General features: G+C 39.1%; 2 protein-coding genes and 1 non-coding gene across 8 annotated transcripts in view; 2 read left to right on the top strand and 1 right to left on the bottom strand.

The window, feature by feature from the left end:
• The window catches only part of GDAP2 (ganglioside induced differentiation associated protein 2), a 91424-nt gene extending 75873 nt beyond the window's left edge, over positions 1 to 15551 (bottom strand). For 2 of the 5 annotated variants that reach the window (XM_077119746.1, XM_077119749.1), the window contains exons 1-3: positions 15336 to 15549; positions 6655 to 6897; positions 5168 to 5307 (exon numbers count right to left, since the gene is read on the bottom strand). In XM_077119746.1, coding sequence (XP_076975861.1) covers positions 5168 to 5307; positions 6655 to 6830 — 316 coding nt within the window. In that variant the 5' untranslated portion in view covers positions 6831 to 6897; positions 15336 to 15549. Of the gene's footprint in view, positions 1 to 5167; positions 5308 to 6654; positions 6898 to 15335 lie in introns of all 5 variants that reach the window. The other 3 variants (XM_077119747.1, XM_077119748.1, XM_077119751.1) reach the window with 3 other exon arrangements.
• LOC143651122 (U2 spliceosomal RNA) lies at positions 3441 to 3631 on the top strand. The gene has a single exon (XR_013159859.1). It is a non-coding gene; the product is annotated as a U2 spliceosomal RNA (small nuclear RNA).
• A 58-nt stretch (positions 15552 to 15609) lies between the features above and the next one.
• WDR3 (WD repeat domain 3) overlaps positions 15610 to 19461 on the top strand; it is a 32827-nt gene continuing 28975 nt past the window's right edge. Inside the window, exons 1-2 of one of the 2 annotated variants that reach the window (XM_077119744.1) lie at positions 15610 to 15676; positions 18518 to 18720. In XM_077119744.1, coding sequence (XP_076975859.1) covers positions 18550 to 18720 — 171 coding nt within the window. In that variant the 5' untranslated portion in view covers positions 15610 to 15676; positions 18518 to 18549. The other variant, XM_077119745.1, reaches the window with a different exon arrangement.

Raw genomic sequence — 19461 nt, 5'->3', positions numbered from 1 at the left:
GGATTTCCTGTTTATATTTTAACAGACACTGCTGTTAAATTTCATAAATACTTTTTATAAAATGGGAATACTGGATTTTTACAATATTCTATTTGGGCTCAGATATCAATAACAAAGGGTTGCTATAGTTAATACAGAAAGATGAATGCATATAAGGGTTGCTATAGTTAATACAGAAAGATGAATGCATATAAGGGCAAATAACATTCTGAAAGAGGACTCTTTCTATCAGCATTTCCAAAGAAACATTCCCAGAAAAAGAATGTTCTGGTAGAAAAAGCAGCACATACAAAATGAACTAAGGACATATTTGCTCTTGCTATGTATTTTGGTTTTATCAATAAGTCACTCATAATTTCCGAAGTGCAACTCTGTGAGGCCAGGAGGTATATAAGAAATTCTCTATTGCTATTAAATCATGACAAAAGAGGTTTTTACAGTTTAGATGAAGACTAAAGAAGGTAGCTGTTTCCAAGGCTTATCAGAGCCAGAAAATCTACAGCCAGGAAAATGTTACCAGTGATCTAAATGGCTATAATGATTTTCATTTTAAAATACAGGGATATTACAGGGGAGTTTTGACAGACAGAAGAGTCTTAGGTTCAGCTTTTTAAAAATTAGATAAGCTATGAGTTTACAAAACAATCATGCATAAAACACAGGGCTCATACATCACCCCATCACCAACACCTTGCCTTGGTATAGAATATATGTTTCAATTGATGACAGCACTTTTTTATAATTGTATTTTTTCTTTTTAATAATTACAGTTGATGAAAGATTATTAAAACTGTATTATCTATTATCCATAATTTATATTAGGTGTATTTTTCCCATATACCACCGTATTATTAATGTTGTATAATATCATACATTTATTATAGTTCATCTAAGAAACATTTTTATACTTGTACTATTAACTGGGGTCCATCATCTACAACAGGGTTCACTGTGTTGTAGAGTCCTATATTTCATCTTTTAATTTTTGTTCTAGTAGTATCACACTCATGTTCCCTTTTAACCACATTCACCTCTACAGTTCAGTGCTGCTGATGACACACAATAACGAGCTATTATTGACTATCACCACAATCCATTTCCAAACCTTTATCCTTAGCTTAAATAGAAAAGCCGTACAAATGAAGCATCAACTCTCCATTCTTTAATTACAATCTATCTTTTGGTAACCTTATATTCTAGATTTAACTCTATCAATTTGCTTATTATAATTAGTTCATAACAGTAAAATGATACCATATTTGTCCTTTTGTGCCTGGCTTATTTCACTCAATGTAATGTCCTCAAGGTCCTTCTATGTTGTCACATACATCAGGAGTTGATTCCTTCTTATGGATGAATATTCTATCTTCTTCAAGATGTTTTTGATTATTAGGGCCCCTTACCCTTTTAAATAAATTTGATAATTGGCTTCTACACTTCTACAAAGTAGGCTGTTGGAATTTTGATTGGGATTGCACTGACTCTGTAAATCAATTTGGGTAGAACTGACATCTTAAGGATATTTAGATTTAGTCTTTCAATCCATGAACATGAACTGTCCTTCTATTTATTTAGTTTTCTATTATATTTTTTAGCAAGTTTTGCAGTTTTCTGTGTAGTTACATTTATTCCCAGATATTTGATTCTTTTAGTTGCTACTGTAAATGGGACTTTTTTCTTGATTTCTTTTTCTTGCCTGTCTGGCTAGAAGTTCTAGCACAACACTAAATAACAGTGGTGACAGTGGGCATCTTTCTCTTGTTCCAGATCTTTGAGGGAAAGCTTTCAGTCTTTCACCATTGACAATGTTAACTGTGGGTTTTTCATATGTGCTATTTATCATATTAAGGAAGTTTCCATCTATTCCTATCTTTCAAAGTGTTTTCAACAAGAAAGGATACTAGATTTTGTAAAATGCCTCTTCTGTGACAACTAAGATGATCATGTGGTTTTTCCACTTTGCTTTGTTAATGTGGTATATTACATTAATTGATTTTCTTAAAGTGCTGAAACACCCTTGCATACTAGGGATAAAATCCACTTGATCATGATATAACTCTTCTAATGTGTGATTGGATTTGATTTGCAAATTTTGTTGAAGGTTTCTGCATCTATATTCACAAGAGAACCTGGTCTGTGATGTTCTTTCTTGTAGCATCTTTATCTGGCTCTGGTATGGGGGGATACTGGTCCCATCGAATGAGTTAGGTAGTGTTTGTTCCCTTGTCAATATTTTGGAAGAGTTTGAACAGGATTGGTATTAATTCTTCTAGGAATGATTGGTAGAATTCACCTGTGGAGCCATCTGGAGGTTTTTGATGATGGATTCAATCTCTTTACTTGACTAACTCAATCTCTTTACTTGTCATTCATCTTTTGAGAACTTCTATTTCTTCTAGAGTCAGTATTATGTTTCTAGGAACTTGTGCAATTCATCTAAGTTGTCTAATTGTTGGCATACAGTTGTTCATAGTACCCTTTTATGACTTTTTATTTCTGTGGGGTCGGTAACAGTGTTCCCACTCTCATTTCTGATTTATTTGTGTATTCTCTTTCTGTCTAGTTAGGGACTGTCAATTTTATTCATTTTCTCTGACAATCACTTTGCTTTTGTTATTATTTTTTTAGTTCTCAATTTTATTTATTTATGCTCTAATCTTATTTCTTTCCTTCTGCTTGCTCTGGGATTAGTTTGCTGTTCTTTTTCTAGTTCCTTCAGAGGTACAGTTAGGTCTTTGATTTTAGCCTCTTCTTTTGTAATGTAGGCGTTTAGGGCTATAATTTTCCCTCTCAGCACTGCCTTCACTGCAACCCGGACGTTTTCATATGTTGTGTTCTCATTCTCATTTGTCTCGAGATATTTACTGATATCTCTTGAAATTTCTTCTTTGACCCATGATTGTTTAAGAGTGTGTCGTTTAACCAACATATATTTGTGAATTTTTCCATTCTCTACCTGTTATTGATATCCAGCTTTATTCCATTATGATTGGAGAAAGGGCTTTGTAAAATTTCAATCTTTTTAAATTTTTTGAGACTTGTTGTGTGGATCAACATGTGGTCTATCCTGGAGAATGATTTATGAGCACTTCAGAAGAAAGCATATCCTACAACATTTGGGTTGTAATGTTCTATAAATGTCTGTTAAGTCTAGTTCATTTACCATGTCGTTCAAGTTCTTTGTTTCCTTATTGGTGCTCTGTCTAGATGTTCTATCTATTGATGAAAGTGGAACATTAATGTCTGCAAGAATTGTTGTAGATATGTAATGTCTTTTTCTCCATTCAGTTGTTCCAGTGTTTGCCTGATGTATTTCGGGACACCTTGACTAGTACATAAATATGTATGATTTTGATTTTTCTTGGCGGACTGCCCCTTTTATTAATATATAGTGTCCATCTTTGTCTCTTAAAACAATTTTACATTTAAGGTCTATTTTGATCGCTTCTCAGCCTTTTGGCTAAGATCAAGTGTAGTATCTGTTCTTATCAGTTTAATATCTGATACATCCTTTATCTGAGGACAATATAGTAAATGGATTTTTGGAGTTGGGAGATGGAATAGGAGCTTGCTCCGTCCACTCCACGTATCGACCTGGTATTGCAGTACTTCCAGGAATGGTGCACCCCCCCTCGGGGGAATAATAAATATATAAGAAATCAGAAAAAAAAATAATAAAGTCTATTTTGTCTGATGTTGGTATAGCTACCTCGGTTCTTTCTTGGTTAGTGTTTCTGTGGAGTATCTTTTTCCAGACTTTCATTTTCAACTTATTTGTGTCTTTGGGTCTAAGGCGAGTCTCTTGTAGACAAACTATAGTCGGATCATTTATTTAACACATTCTGTCAATTTGCGTCTTTTGATAGGGAATTTAATCCATGAATATTCAATGTTATTACTTTAAATGCAGTACTTATTTTAACCTTTGGCTTTCACATGTCGTATCCTATCTTTGTGTTTCATTTTACTTTCTTTTACTGACAATCTTCATTTTGTCACTCTACCCCAAGCCTCTCTCTCCCGTCTTGCCCTTTCAGCCTGCAGAATTCCCTTTAGTTTTTCTTGTAGGGTAGGTCTCTTGTTGGCAAAATCCCAGTTTCTTTTTATCAGTGAATATTTTAAAGTTGCCCTATTTTTTGACAGACAGTTTGCCAGATAAAGAGTTCTTGGCTGGCAGTTTTTTTTTCTTTCAGTACCACTGACTTGTTGCCACCATGGTTCCTGACGAGTAAACAGTGCTTAGTCTTACTGCAGATCCTTTCTATGTGTCACACCTCTTTCTCTTGCTGCTTTCAGGATTTTTTTATCTTTGGAACTTAACATTTTGATTAACACATGTTTCGGAGTAGTCTATTAGGATATATCCTGTTGGGAGTACATTATGCTTCTTGGACAAGTATATTTTTGTCTTTCATAAGAATTGGAATTTTTCAACCATCATTTCCTCCAATATTCTTTCTGCTCTTTTTCTTTTGTCGTCTCCTTCAGGGACACCCGTGACGCATATTGTGCTGGTTTGAAAGGACTTATGTACCCTAGAAAAGCCATGTTTTAATTCTAATTCTCTGCCCATCTCTGGGCTGGGGATGAAACAATGGTTGCTGCCACCTTTGTCCGGAGTGGGCTGAAACAGCAGCTGAGAGCCAGAATCCAACAATCTGCATCCACAATTCAAAAGCCAGGATCAGTGTTCAGCTGTGCCCCCATCCCCCAGCTCTGTTCTTAGGGATGTGGATGTTTACATCCCTTTCTGAGAGCAGCACTAGCCAGGGACAGGGTCCCAAGGTGGCCCATCACAAGTCTGCAGAGAGAGGTAATTCCAGTTTTTTACAGCAGGTTATCAGTCTCTTCCTCTCACTCTTCCTTGGATGTTGTACATTATCCTTTTGTCTTCTGAACTCCTAGAACAATTGTTTCAGACAGTTGCTGCCTGTTTACTAGATGTTTTGCAGGAAGGACTGAGTTCTGAAGCTCCCTACTCAGCTACCTTCCGTGGAAGTCCTCGAGGGTTCAGCTTTTAACACACCTCTAGGGTTTTCTAGTTTTAACAAAAGCAAAACAACTAAGTCTACATATTCTCTCAGTTAAACAAAAAACACCCTTCTTCAAGGAACAGGACATCAAAATAAACATTTAAGCAATGACCTGCCTACGAAAAGTCACTCACCTTTAAGTTTCTGAAGATCTTCTTTCAAATCAGGCCCTGCAAGCATGAAGATACTTTCTGACACAGGATTTTTATCCGTAAGAGTCTCATTGCTGGTACTCACAATGGCTGTACAGTTTAGTAATGCCACATCTCCTTTCCTGAAGAAATAAAATTAATAAATAAAGAGCAGTATGGGGAAGGGGAGGATAAAAAAAAGCTGGTTTCTTGCTCACCTTCCATGCGGAAGACCCGGGTTGAATTTCCGGATCATGCACTGCCCCCCGCCCCCCCCCCAAAAAAAAAACTAGTTTCTAATTCTCTCAAAAAAAATCCTATTCTTACTCCTTCACAAGCTGGATTTTGCAGGTTCACAAGCTAAGCAATACCAGAAAAGAAATTCCTGACTCAGAAAGATTTATCTGGCATTCTAGATGTTTTTATTATATCATTAAAACCCTGAACTCATAAAACTATCATGTTCTTTTGCTTCTTACCTAGATTTCTTTCATTGTAACAGAATGGCTGTGAAGCTGAAAGTGGTTGGTTTAAACAGTTTCACATAGCAGCATTATTCATAATAACCAAAAAAGTGGAAATAATCCAAATATACTTAAACCAAAAACTAAATGTGGTATCCACATACAGTATTATTTGGCTATAAAAAGGAATGAAGTTTTTATACATACTACAAAATGGATGAACCTTGAAAACACTATGCTAAGTGAACACCAAGTTATGACAGGCCACATACTGTATTGTTTTACTTCCATTTATATGAAATATCCAGAACAGGCCAAATCTTTAGAGAAAGAAAATAGACTAGTGGTTGCCTAAGTCTGGGGTGGGGGGTGGGGGAAGGAAATGGGGAGAAATGGAGAGCGACTGCTAACAGGTATTGGAGCTCTCTTTGGGATGATGAAAATGTCATAAAATTGACTATGGTGATGGATATACAACTCTGAATATACTAAAAACCACTGAATTATACAATTTAAATGGTAAACTACACGGTATATGAATTATATCTCAATAATGTTTAAAAAAGGAAAAAGCTACTGATACATGCAACGTCACAGATGAATCTTAAAATAATTACGCTGAATGAAAGAAGGCAGCCCCCCCACAAAAAAGCACATTCATATAAAACACTAGAAAGTACAAACTAATAGGAAGCAACAAATAGATCAGTTGCTGACAGGGGATATAGCGGAAGGGAGAGGCAAAAGGGGAGGACTACGAAGGAACCTAAAAACTTTTGGGAGTGATAGATCTATTCACTATCTTGATTATGGTGATGGTTTCATGAGTATAGACATAAATTAAACTTATCAAACTGTACACTTTAAATACATGCAGCTTGTTAGGTGTCAACTAAACCTCAGCAAAGCTGTGAAAAATATGTACAAAACAACATTTCAACAATGCTAGGGCTCACCAAAGGAAACACATAAGAAATTAGGAGAAACTGTTCTCAACATCATGCCATGATTTAATCAAAGAATTACCAAAGAACTACTTTTCCATTGATATCCTTATTATAAAGAAAAGGTGATCTAATTGTGTCTTCTAGAAATTTCTCAACTGAAGTATCAGAAGGATCTAATTCATTTTCACATGAGTCACCCCAGCTCGGTAGTGTATCCACATCCACAAACTGGGAAGGTGCACCCAAGGGATCCATGGAATGGGAACTTCAGTTCGTCTTTCTTCAAATTCTTCAGCAAATCAATATTCACTGGACACTTTAGCTTAAGAGAAAAAGAAAGAACTGTTTTTCATAGAAACACAGATACTACTTTAATTCTATCAGAACAAAAACAAGACTCTAGTGTGAAGTATGCCAATACTATATTATATGATTATAGTCACCTAGTTCACAAAGAACAATGTTAAACAAAGAACTGCTACAGCCTTTCCGAAACAGAAAGAGAAGACTGCTTAAGCACAAATTATTTTCAAAGAAACACATCCATGAAAATAATCACATGACTCACCAGCGCTACTTAGACTCACATGACTACCTGCTCTCCAAGGAAAAACAAGTACTGCAACAAATGCAAAGGTAAGCAACATTTACTGCTTAAGAGTTCAAGCTGATGATAATGTGGAGAATGTACTGAATAAGACAGAACAAGAAGCAGAGAGGTTGCTGTAATGAAGTATAGGCAATGATAAAAGTCAACTGAGCAGAAAATGCAATGGAAAAGCCAAGGATCTGAGAGTCAATATATAAAGAAAGAATTTACAGACGTTGGCAATTTGTATGATATAATGTATGAGACACTGATGTGGCAGTTGACTGGTTACACAGAAATACAGAAATCAGAAGAGTAAGGTGAAGGGAAAACCCGTAATATACCCATAATATCAAGAACTGTAGAAAGGTCAGGAAAATATACCATGTGAAAGGACAAATTACCAATAAATCAGGCAGCTGTTTCAATAAAATTTGGATTCATTCATCCAATAAATTTTTTAAGAGCCTGTTATATGTCAGGTACTGTTCTAGACACGGGGGAATATTCTCGTGACTAAGACAGAGCAAGTCCCTGTTCTTAGGGAGCCTAGGCTTCCATGGAGAGAAAACGATAAACAACAAAACAGGCAAGCAAGCAGATAAGCACTGTAGAAAAGATGACATCTGAGCAGAGGCCTATATAAAGTAAGAACCAAGCCATGTGAAGTTCTGGGGAGTACTTCAGGAAGAGGAAATAACAAGTACAAATGCCAGAAAGAGCAAGGAAACTGGTTTAGCTAGAGAAGAAAAGGGGAGATAATGAGTGGTAGGTGATTAGGTTGGTGAGAGAGGAAAAGGCCAGATAATGGAGTCTGCAAGCATGGTAAGGAATTTAGATCTTAGTGTAAATATGATGGGAAGCTACTGGAGGATCTCGAACAAGACAATTACTTAATATTAACATTAAACAAAGAGAATTCTATCCATAATGAAACTGGGTGAGGGCAAGAGTAGCTGCAGAGGGTGGCAGGAAACAACTGTAGCAGTTAGTGAGATGGCAGTGGTGATGAAGGTGGCGAGAATCGGTTATATTTGGGATGCATTTTGAAGGTCGAGTCAACAAGTCTTGCTAAATGAAGATAGAAGGTGAGGGAAAAAAGTGGAATCAAAGTTAACTCCTGGTTTCTTGCTTGAACAATTGAATAGATGGTAATGCTATTTACAGAGCAGGGGAAGACTGGAGAAGGTTGTGGGATGTAATGATAAGGGTTTCTTTCCCTTTACATCTTCTTAGACATGTTAAGTTTAAGATGCCTCTTATATAGCTAAGTGCTTATATCAAACATGTAATTGGCTATATAAGGCTAGTGTTAAAGAAGAGATAGGGCTAAAGATGTAAATTTGGGAGTTTTAGTATATGGATTATATTTAAGAGAATGATAACTGGAGAAGTCACCTAAAGAGTAAATGTAAACAGAGATCCAAGGACTGAGCTCTAAGGTAGGGTCTTCAAACCTTCAAAACTTAAAGGTTGGAAAGAAGACTAATCAGAAAATGCGACAGCGGACTAGTAAAGAAAGAAAGGGAAATCAGGAAAGAACGGTAGCCTAAAAGAAGAAAGTGAACAAAGAATTTTAAGAAAAAGTGCTCAGGAAGTGTTCAGGAAGGATCAGCCAGGAACAAATGCTACTGAAAGGCTGATTAGGAGGACTAGGGTCTCATTGGTGGGGTTTGGTAAACTGGAGGTCACTGGTAACACCGAGCATACACGAGAGCAGAGAGATTAAAGCTGGCATGTGAGCTTCTTTTTTGCGAAGTTTTTCAGTATGATCAGAGTTGAGGAGAACAAGCATGCCCTTCCACAACCTATTCCTTAGTGTTTTTTGCTGGGAGACAAGGGGTATTAAATGGAATGAGCTCTGGATCTAGCACAATATACTACTCTGTATCATCACCATAGAACAGGAAAAGTGTTCTTTATATAACAATTTCAGCAAGGCCTTGTAGATTATACCATGACAAAATTGTGTGAGAGGATTATTCTTATTTGGAACTAACACTCCTTTGAAATTATTTTGAAAAAAGAAATTAATTTTAACTAGAAGCTGTTGTTTAGTTCATCCAATGAAATTAGAGGCAAACACGTTTTGTTATTCCATTCACAAGTATTCAAATTTGAACTGGATAAACTGGCTGAATAGAAGACAAAAGGAGATTATGCTTATTTTTCATGGTTGAATTGTCTCAAGTTCCATGGAATGACCTTTGCAGAAATTCATAATTTCAAAAAATGATTCACAGGCTTTTGACAACAATACATCCTGAAAGTTCTTAACTGTAGAAATAGAAAATTTCAATAAACACAAGCTTAGTTTTCAGTTTTGAAAACTTAGATACCAACTTTCAGGAAAAAATCACTTTTTTAAAGTAACTTTTCTTTCTGACTGTAAGTAATATCCACTTATACAACATTTGGAGAACACCAAAGTAGGGAGAGGGGGCTCATACTATGATATAGTCTCTACCTTTTTCCATGATAGGTAAAATAATACTGAAATGCACAATTCTGAATCCCCCTTATCATTTTAAAGTAAATATTCCCACATGCCATTATACTGTGAGGCAGAGGTAGTATGCTACAATGATTAAGAGCCTCGACTCTGATTGCAATAAAAGTTACCCGCTACCTGCTATAACTTGTTCAGAGGCAATGGGAAAATCATCTGCATCACTGTTGAGATGAATTTGTCTCCACATGTAGCAAAGATCAAAACACTGTTAGACCCTCTGAAAGGCACCAATGAAACCAAACACAAAATTTTTATGTATCTCAGTGTCATGACTTCCCTGTAACGACAGTGTTAATCCCTAACACTCAAATCAATTCATCTGTTTTCTCTGATTCTGCTCCTATGCCATTAGAAAAAAAATCAATAAATATCCTGCTTGTTGTCAGTACAAATTCATGCTTTTCTAAACCTGCTGGGGCTCCCCTCAACACCACTCAGCAATTCTTTTGATCAATTTGTGATTGCCTCTCTACCTTAATCTACATAGAATCTGTAGTAGCCAGCCTCTAAGAGGTTCTTTAATGATATCCACTTCCTGATATTCATAGCTTTGTGTAGTTGCTTCCTACAGTTAATAGAGCTTCACAATTAATAGGGCTGACCTATGTAACCAATAGGACATTGCACAAATGACAGCGTATTGACTTCCAAGGCTAAGTCACGAGATACAGTGAACCCTGGACTGCTCACTCTAGGTAAATCTAGAGACCATGAAAAGCTCCTAAACTTGCTGTCCAACTTATTCTCTGAAAATAATAATAGGAACGATAGCCTGTTATGTCCCTGGCATTCATTCACTGAAGCACTACTAGATGCGGAGTCTCGAGTGGAGGAGACAGATCTACAAAAATCACACAAACATGTAGTTGTAAATATATGGTTAAAATCTGTGATAAGTATGCTACACAGACAGAGGTAAGTAAACTGGGAGCCTTAAGATGAGAAAGAGTCTAGGACACTGCCAGTTTGAAAGGATTATGTGCCCTAGAAAAGCCACGTTTTAATCCTGATCCATCCTGTGGAGGCAGCCGTTTCTTTTAATTTCAACTGTAGGTTGGAAACTTGATTAGATTCTCTTCACGGAGATGAGGCACACCCAACTGTGGGCATTAAATCTTTTTTTTTTTTTTTTTTTACATGGGCAGGCACCAGGAACCAAACCCGGGTCTCCAGCATGGCAGGTGAGAACTCTGCCACTGAGCCACTGTTGCCTGCCCTGGGTATTAACTTTTGATTAGAAGGAGATATGACTCCACTTACTCCAGATGGGTCTTGATTAGTTTACTGGAATCCTTTAAAAGAGGAAGCAATTTGAAACAAACCATGAGAGCAACAGAGCTCATGCTGCCAGAGACTTTTGGAGATGAAGAAGAAAAATGTCACCCCTCCCCTCTCCCCCCTCCCCAGGAAGCTCAATGAAACAAGAAGCCTGGAGAGAAAGCTAGCAGATGTCACCATGTTTGCTATGTGCCTTTCCAGCTGAGAGAGAAACCTGAACATCAAAGGCCTTTTTGAACCAAGGTGAATTTCCCTGGATGCATTAAATTGGACATTTCTATAGACTTGCTTTCATTGGGACATTTTCATGGCCTTTGAACTGTAGACCTGCAACTTAATAAATCCCCCCCCCCCCCCTTTTGAAAGCTGTTCTGTTTCTGGTATATTGCATTTCGGCAGCTAGAAAACTAGAACAGACACTAAAGGAACCAAAAGAAGGCCACTATGATAGCTATAGTGAACCATAGGGTAGCGGTTATGTTAACAAATATGATTTCTAATCCAAACAATAAATCCACAAATTAGGTATTAGAGATCTTATTTTACAGTGAGGGCAACAAGATCGAGACATTCTATAACCAGCTCAAGGTAACATAACCAATAAGTGGCAGCACTGAGATCCAAATTCTGGACCAAGTAGCACTAAAACTCATGCCATTTCCACTTAATATCACATTGCTGCCTTCTCTTCTTGCAGCTTTGAGAACATAGAGGTCATAGCTTGAGTTATTTTAACTCCAATTTAAAATCTATCTTAACTTCTTCCAACTTCCAGCGATTTGGGGTGCATTCCACACTTCTGAGCCTATCTGAACAACTCCCTTCATCTGCGCATTTTACTCCACTTCATGAGATCTCTAAAAGAGTAAGTAACGCATCAACTGTCCATTCCCAACATCTTGTCCAAATCCACTGGTTCTTTCCATCTTAATTATTTTTCCATACCATTTTTTTCTTAAGAATACCCTTTCTCACCACAACTTTTTAAGAGAAGTATTTTGCAGATCTTCTTCCTCTTCATTTATTATTCTGTTTTACTTTCTTCTCTATAAAAAATAAAACTGCTTTTTCAAGGTCAACAATAACTTCCCAATTGTCAAATCCAAGAACTAATTGAACTTTCGTCTCATTTGCTATTGATCATTCCCTCCTTGAAACTATTATCTTCTTTGATACTAACTCTGCCATATACTCCTATATCTCTGATCACACCTTCTCAGAATACTTTGTTGAATCTTCTTCCCAGCCCTTAATATCTTGTGACCACAGGATATTGGGTAGTAAATGATGAATAAGTAATGTTCATAGCTCTCACTATAGGGCAAAGTTTAATGACATTAGGTGGAAAATATCATAGCATTTAACAGAATGAATTCTATTTCAGTTCCATCTCTAACCAGAAATGGATTTTTCTCACCAAAAAGAGATTTAACCTTCCCCCATCATATCCACTCACACTCACTCACACACACACACACACCCTTGGCAATAAAGTAAATGGAACAGCAAAATCAAAGTAGGCAGGAAACCCTGGTCCCTGATTCCCAAGGAACAGGGGTTCCTAACATTCTTTGGGGTCACAGACCCCTTCGTGTATAACACAAAAAACAAAGACCCTTTCACCTTCCCAATGTGTGCACCTGAGCTCATACAAACACAAATTTGCAAATAAATTTGACAGGTTTCCCAGATACAGATTAAGAATCCCAGTTATAGAAAAAACGCAGAGTGCCAAGGGTGCAGGGAGCCTGCAGTAACTTCTGGAGACAGACAGAAGTTTGAATAACATTAGAGAGGGCCCATACTTCCCACTGAAAGCCAACAGATAAGAGACTTAGTTCCGTGCTTTGAATAGAGTCATAAGCAATCACTAAGTCTTAGTAAAAAAAATTCCCATGGAGCATTCATGTCTTGTGACCAAAAGTCTACAAACAGAAGATTCCAAAATGGATCAGATCTACTTCCTTAGCCATATCATCTTAAGGGCTATCCTCTGTATCTTAGTAGAAGAGGAACCTAAAGTCAAAGAGAACTCACTGTGTACATTTTATAATTCAGATGCCTAGCGAGTATAAACAGTGTAGCTTCCGTCGTTAAAAAAAAAATTTAGTTTAAGAAGTCCTCATTTTTAATAATTCTTGAAGTCTCTATGTACTCTTTCATATAAATAGTTGGACTGGATAGAGACTTCGGATTTTATTGTTCAAGCTGGGTATAATCAGATGAACAATTTAGATCACTGCATCAAAAAATATAATTTTTATCAGGATAAAAGAAAAATGGTTCCAGTCAAAAGGGGAAAAAAAATAGGAACATCTAATTTGTTTACTTTTTCTTTAAAATTTTTATACTGATTAGAGGACCTGGATAAAAGAACAAAGAGTTGGTCCATGCATTTGACTTCCATTAATTTAAACTTCTATTTCATTGTTTTCTAGTAAATTATTGGTTTACTATTTTTAACTTCTTTGTATTTCGCACAATGTTCAGCGTGCATTAAGATATCTGTGCACATTATCCCTACCCCAACACCAAACCTATTATGTATAAGAATCATTTTATGTAAAAGAAAGACTGGTTTCTTTGTTTTTTAAGTTGCTCAGATGGAAGAACAAATTGATGTGGTCAAATATGTCAACAACAAATACAGTATAACAAAAACATTTCTAAACCCCATCAACAGCCAGATCAAATCTAACACTGTCATTCAGAAACGCCCAAAGCACATGCCCTAAAGGTGGGTCACTACTATCACCTTCATATTAAAAGGAGTGTACTATGTTTCAATTATAAGTATCTATCCACTTGGCTATATGAAACTTAAATAAGATAAACCAGGGTTATACTCTTGACATAGTGCAAAAGAATTTCATAAAGTGAATTATCATAGCACCAAATTGCTGTGGCTCTGATACGCATACTTATCAAAATTCTTTTTTCCATTTGTGAAAAAAATATTTTTCATAATATTCAATAATGTTTAAAAGAGAGATTTTTCTTTTTTAAAGAAAGGTAAAATCATTATTCATACAAATATAAGAATGAGCATGTATTAAAAATTTTACTTGACTTCCAAAGGAACCCAGCAGATACCATGACTGGATAAAGGGAATCCCAAGAAGAGACACATCAATAGGTTAGGAATATGAAATGAACGTGCAAAAGGAGGCAATACTGGGTTTTCTACAGGAGGGAAGGGAAATCAATTGAAACTCTCTGGGACTGGACAAATCTTGGTATATCTATAGGCAAGAGTTACTTAGCTTTGAAACTGGTTACCTACAACTTTAAACAGCTGTAATAACAGCTTTCATAAAATCAGATAATTGCAGCGTGTCATCTACATAGCAAACTAGACTATTGAATTTTCCACTGAAGCATACAGTTTTCCCCTTTAATAACACGACTATGATCTAGAGGAAATATTAACCACATGCACCCAAATGTTTCCTTCCCACCAAATTTCTTGATAGAATAATCTGTTGCCATAATTTCTTCCCTTCTCCTTCAACCCACAGTACTGTTTTAAAGCACCTCTACAGCTACAGTCTCATCAAATCCATTCTCTACTATTGCATTTCTCTTAAATATGGAATACTAGCTGAACATGTAAAGCCTCAAGAAATGTCTGAAGCAAAACAGATAAATGTAGATAAATGACACGTCCTCTAACTTCTAGGTTTGCTGTAGATGAAAGCGGGGGGCTTATTTCTTTTGCATAGGCATATAACGTTAGCTTTAATTTTCCACGGACGGAGACATCAGAACCCATAACTACTTCTATGGCACCCAAGAATAAAAGTGGGCAGAACTGCAGGAGAGGAAAGATAATGCCCAGCTGGGGACAGAGCACCTGAGCCTCAATTACCAGCCGAGGAGGAGCCCGCCCTGGTCGCCTCCCCGCAAGCCGCCAGGGAGCGGAAATACAAAGAAGACCAAAGTCACTGCAGGGACTGCGGGAAACCAGACAGCGCAGCATCTTGGGCTCCGCGCCTCACCGCTCCCGACCCGAGCTGCTCCGGGCTTGTGGAACGCCTCGCCCAGGCGGCCGGGGGCAGGGCCTCCCCTCTATGAGCCAGCCTTATCGAAAGGGAAGCGCACGGCTCCCGATGTCACCTGCATCCTCGGCGGCCGCATCCCTGCCGCGTGTGCCCAGGTTCGCCTACTCCCTCTTCTCGGAGACACGTGGGTCCGCACAACGCGGGCGAAAGGAACCTAGCCACTAGCCTGGGGAGCAGCTCCAGGCTCATCTTCCCCGAGAACACACCGAACGAGCCTCCACCGCCCGCAAACCCTCGCCTCAGCCCCGAGCAGTGCGCGTGCGGCCGCGCCCCCGATCCGGCCCGGCCCGCCTTCCCCCGGCCTCCCGCCCGCCTCTCACTGCACTCCGGCGGTCCCATCCGGGCGGCGGGCGGGACGGGTTAAGCTCCCGGTAGGAGGCAGCCAAGCGGCATTCCTGGGCCACCCTCGTCAGCTCCGCGGCCGGTAAGGAAACTCAAAGTCCTCGAACCGCTGCCAGGCACAGCAGGAAGAAGTCAGGACTGCGAAACACCCAGACTTCCGCTCCTTTCCGCGGCTCGCCAATCAGAGCCCGGCTTTCTTCGTCATTTCCCCCGAGGAGGCGGGGGGGAAGAGCGGGCGGAAGTTGGTCCCGGAAGAGGACCCGGAGGGGCGGGCCTTGTGGGAGGGGCCAGTCAGTTCCAGAGCCTCGTGGAGGCTGAGGTGAGTCCCTGAGGTTCCCGGCCGCCGGGAGCGTTTGTTCCGCTGCTGGGGTTGGCTGAGGCCTTCGAGGGATCAGCGGCGGCCCTGGCGGAAGCACTGAGGGCCGGTTGCCAGAGTAGGGGGGATCGAAGCGCTTGCGAGAACCTGGCGCCGCGCTGTGTCCCCCTGGGGCTTGCGCGTGCCGGGTCCAGGTGCGCTTGCAGCCGGCGCTGCTGCTTCCTGACTGTCCCCAGGTCTCGCCGAAGGATGGCCTGGGCGGCTGGGCACCCTCTCACCCTCTCTTAATCGAAGGCTCGGAATACGGACGTCCGACAGGTCTGGGCCGCCCCCGCGCCCTTGGGGCAGGGAGGCAGCGTGCCTGGGAGGCTGCGGGCTGGGGAGCAGAGACGATCCGGCCCGAAGGAGGCCGCGTTGTGGCCCCTCCAGAAGGCGCCCAGGCTGCGGGGTGGACGCTTTAAATGCCCGGGTGGTTGCGGGGGCCGCGAGCATTGGCGCACCCCTAGGGGAGGAGGGCCTCGGAGGAGAGCGGCGATTAGAGCGGCAGTGGTGAGTGTGGCTGTAGGTGAAAGGGAAAACGTGACGAAGGGGAGGCTGCAGGACACGGAGGGAAGCCTTGACAGTAGAGCGCGTAGCGTGAGAGTTCTGGGGTTGATAGGATAAGGTCTTAAAAATTGGCCAACAATTTAGTCTTGGAAACGGAGTGCTATCAAGTGCGTTTTAAGGATTAGCTAGGTAGTATTACGACTTTTGAATTAAAAGTAAAAAAAAAAATCTGGAGGTGAAGGTGGTAGGTGGAAAACTAGTGCTGTAACAGTTTTCAAGAGCTGGAACTGAAAGTAGTGCAAAGAAAGGGATCCAGCTTCAGAGAAATAATCAGTAAGGTGGCGGTAACACACAAATCACGGAAAAAGAGAGACAGAAGAGCAGTTTCTCCTAGTGGTTAAAAGCAGGAATTTGGACTCAGACTGCTTGGATATGAATCCTGCTTTGGCACTTTGTAGCTGAGTGGCTTTGGGAAGTTGCTCAACATCTCTCTTCCTCGTTTTCCTTGTCTGTAAAATGGGGATAAGAATAGTAACTACCATGTAGGATTGTGAAGGATTTTTTATATTTATATTTACAATGTGTTAGACACTTTTCTTAGTACTTAACATATATTAACTCATCTAATTAACTTAATTGCTAAATGTGATTGAACCATTACATACTTCTACTCAGTTACCTACATTTACTATATCAGTAACCATATAGTAAAGCACACTATTAAGTCTTGGTTGCTATAATAATATTTTTTGTTAAATGAGTCAAAGGTTATTACAATGTTTTGAGTCTGAATGGTTGGGAGGATTGTTGTGTCTTTGACAGAGTCAGAGAAAATGAGGGTGGTTTAAAAAACAGGATGGAGTTGCATTTAGATGTGTTAAATTTGATCCTACCAGGTATTCAAGTAAGATGGTCAATAAGTGTTTGAAACTCTGTAATTATAGTTAGGCTATAATTAGTATTCATGTTGATGAATAGAACTGGAAACAGAGACATGAGAGTTCCTAGGTCTCGCTCTGCTTTATGAAGTCTCCAAGGAAATACTAGAGAAGAAAATGGTAGATGGCCAAAGGCTAATGTGAGGAACAACTACAGTTAAGCGACTGGTGGATTAAGGGAAGTTGAGGAAGAAATGATCAGCGGGCTTAGGCTGAGAGCATGCTCATAATAGCTTTCCTTGATTTGTAATGGGCTTTATGTTGGTTCCTGGGAGAAGGAAAATGAGGCCAGTAAGTATTAACAAAAAATGTTAGCCCAGAGTTGGGATTGAAGTTTTTTCTGTTAAAGTAACTAAAAAAACAGATTATAATCAGAAAGAGACCCTGTAGAATTAAAGAATAATTTTTTTAAAAACTACAAAGAATATCTCAAAAAAGGGGGCGGGGCTGTACTCTTTAGTAACTTTTTTGTTTTTATAAGTTACCTGGGTATTTTTCAGTGACAATTTTTACTTCCATGCCAAGAGAAGACAGTCTTGACTTGATTTCTTCTTCACCTTGTTGTCCCTTTTGTCCAAAACCAGCGTTTTCAGTCAGTTTAATGTAGTGAAGGAACAGTGGTCTCTTTTGAAAATATTTCAAATTGCAGTATCATTTTTCTGTGCCAAGGGGAGGTGAGTGTGAAATGAGGGAGACTTGCATACCCATTACCCAGAACAGTGGATACGGTCCAGGGATCACAGCAACAGCATCATTTAGGAACTTGTTAGAAATGGGAAGTCCTGGGTTCCAACCCACACCTGCTGAATGAACACTGGTTGGGGGGTTGGGAGGCAGGGCAGTGTATATTGTTACAAGCCCTCCAGGTCAAGAGCATGCACGCTAGAGTTGGGAAAATCACTTTAGGAGAAGGTGAGCTCCTTGCAATATCAGGGATTTTATTTTTTTACGTTACTTAACACAGTATATCTAGTGCCCAGTACAGTACCTGTGTAGTTCGTTAGGTTTACAATAAATATTCATGGATAAGTATTTTCAGTCACAAGCTGTCAGCCTTAGTGCCAAAACACTGATGATGTTTGAATGGGCAGAAGTGAATTATTTAGCCCCACAAAGGCTATTATATCATCTATTTGTGAGGGGGGCATGTTTGAAACTTGAGGAATTATATGTTGAGCAATGAGGGATTGCATGTTTAGTCAGCAATGAATGAAGAATGATGTGCAGATATTTTATGTCAGTGATTTATTTGGAGTAACTAATTAAGCCACAAGTTAGGTACTTTTAACTGCACAGTAAGCAGTTGATGTTCACTGGACTAAGATTTCCAAATAACTGAGTTTTCTGTTTCCATGCCCAGATTGCCTCCCCTGTGGCATCAGTCTTCATAGCATGGGGCTCACCAAGCAGTACCTGCGCTATGTTGCCAGCGCAGTCTTTGGCCTCATTGGCAGCCAGAAAGGTAATATTGTCTTTGTGACACTTCGAGGTGAGAAAGGCCGCTATGTGGCAGTACCAGCCTGTGAACATGTTTTCATCTGGGACTTAAGGAAAGGAGAAAAGGTGAGCCCAAAATCAGCTAGGTTAGTAATGATTTATGGGTATTTGAGGATGAAGAGGCAGATGCGAGAGGGCTGTGATTTATCATGCAAACATTTTTTTGTATGAATTGTATATATATTTTTGTATTTTCCTAGCAGGAAAATCTTTTTCTTTTGTTTCTAGGTAGTCAAACAAACATTAGGGTCTATTGTAGTCTTCTCCCTAAATATTGAAAACCACAACCAAATAGGAACTTATCTCTTAGGTGCCAGAAAATTAATTATTTGTGGTCATTATTTTATTGCTGACTCATGTTATTTTTTCTTTCCTTTACTAATTTTCTTTATTTTTCAGATTCTTTTACTAGTCCTCACAGCCAGTTATAAAATATTAAGCATTTATAAAGAATGTTACTCTACTATTGATTGAATCGTTTTCTTAGCTTATACAGATGACTCTTAAAGATTGTTAAACTAGGCTTTGATACTTCCCTAAGCCTATCAAATACAGTCATTTTGATTTTGGCCACTGAATTTGTAACTCCCATGAGGTTTTAATACTTTGATACTTGTTGTTATCCAGAGTCCCTTGGAAATAAACCTACTACAGCACCTTGGTGCCTTGCAGGGTGTTTCTTATAAAATGGGGCTCCGTTAAAGGAAGGATGGATTTATAACCCTTTGTTAAAAATTGTTTCATCTTGCCGTACAATTTATTGTGTAGGAATTTTTGCGTAGATTATTCCAATGCAGAGCTTTGGAA

Source organism: Tamandua tetradactyla, chromosome 11, assembly GCF_023851605.1.
Source record: "Tamandua tetradactyla isolate mTamTet1 chromosome 11, mTamTet1.pri, whole genome shotgun sequence".
Classification (NCBI taxonomy): domain Eukaryota; kingdom Metazoa; phylum Chordata; class Mammalia; order Pilosa; family Myrmecophagidae; genus Tamandua; species Tamandua tetradactyla.
This window is presented reverse-complemented; position numbering and strand designations above follow the sequence as displayed.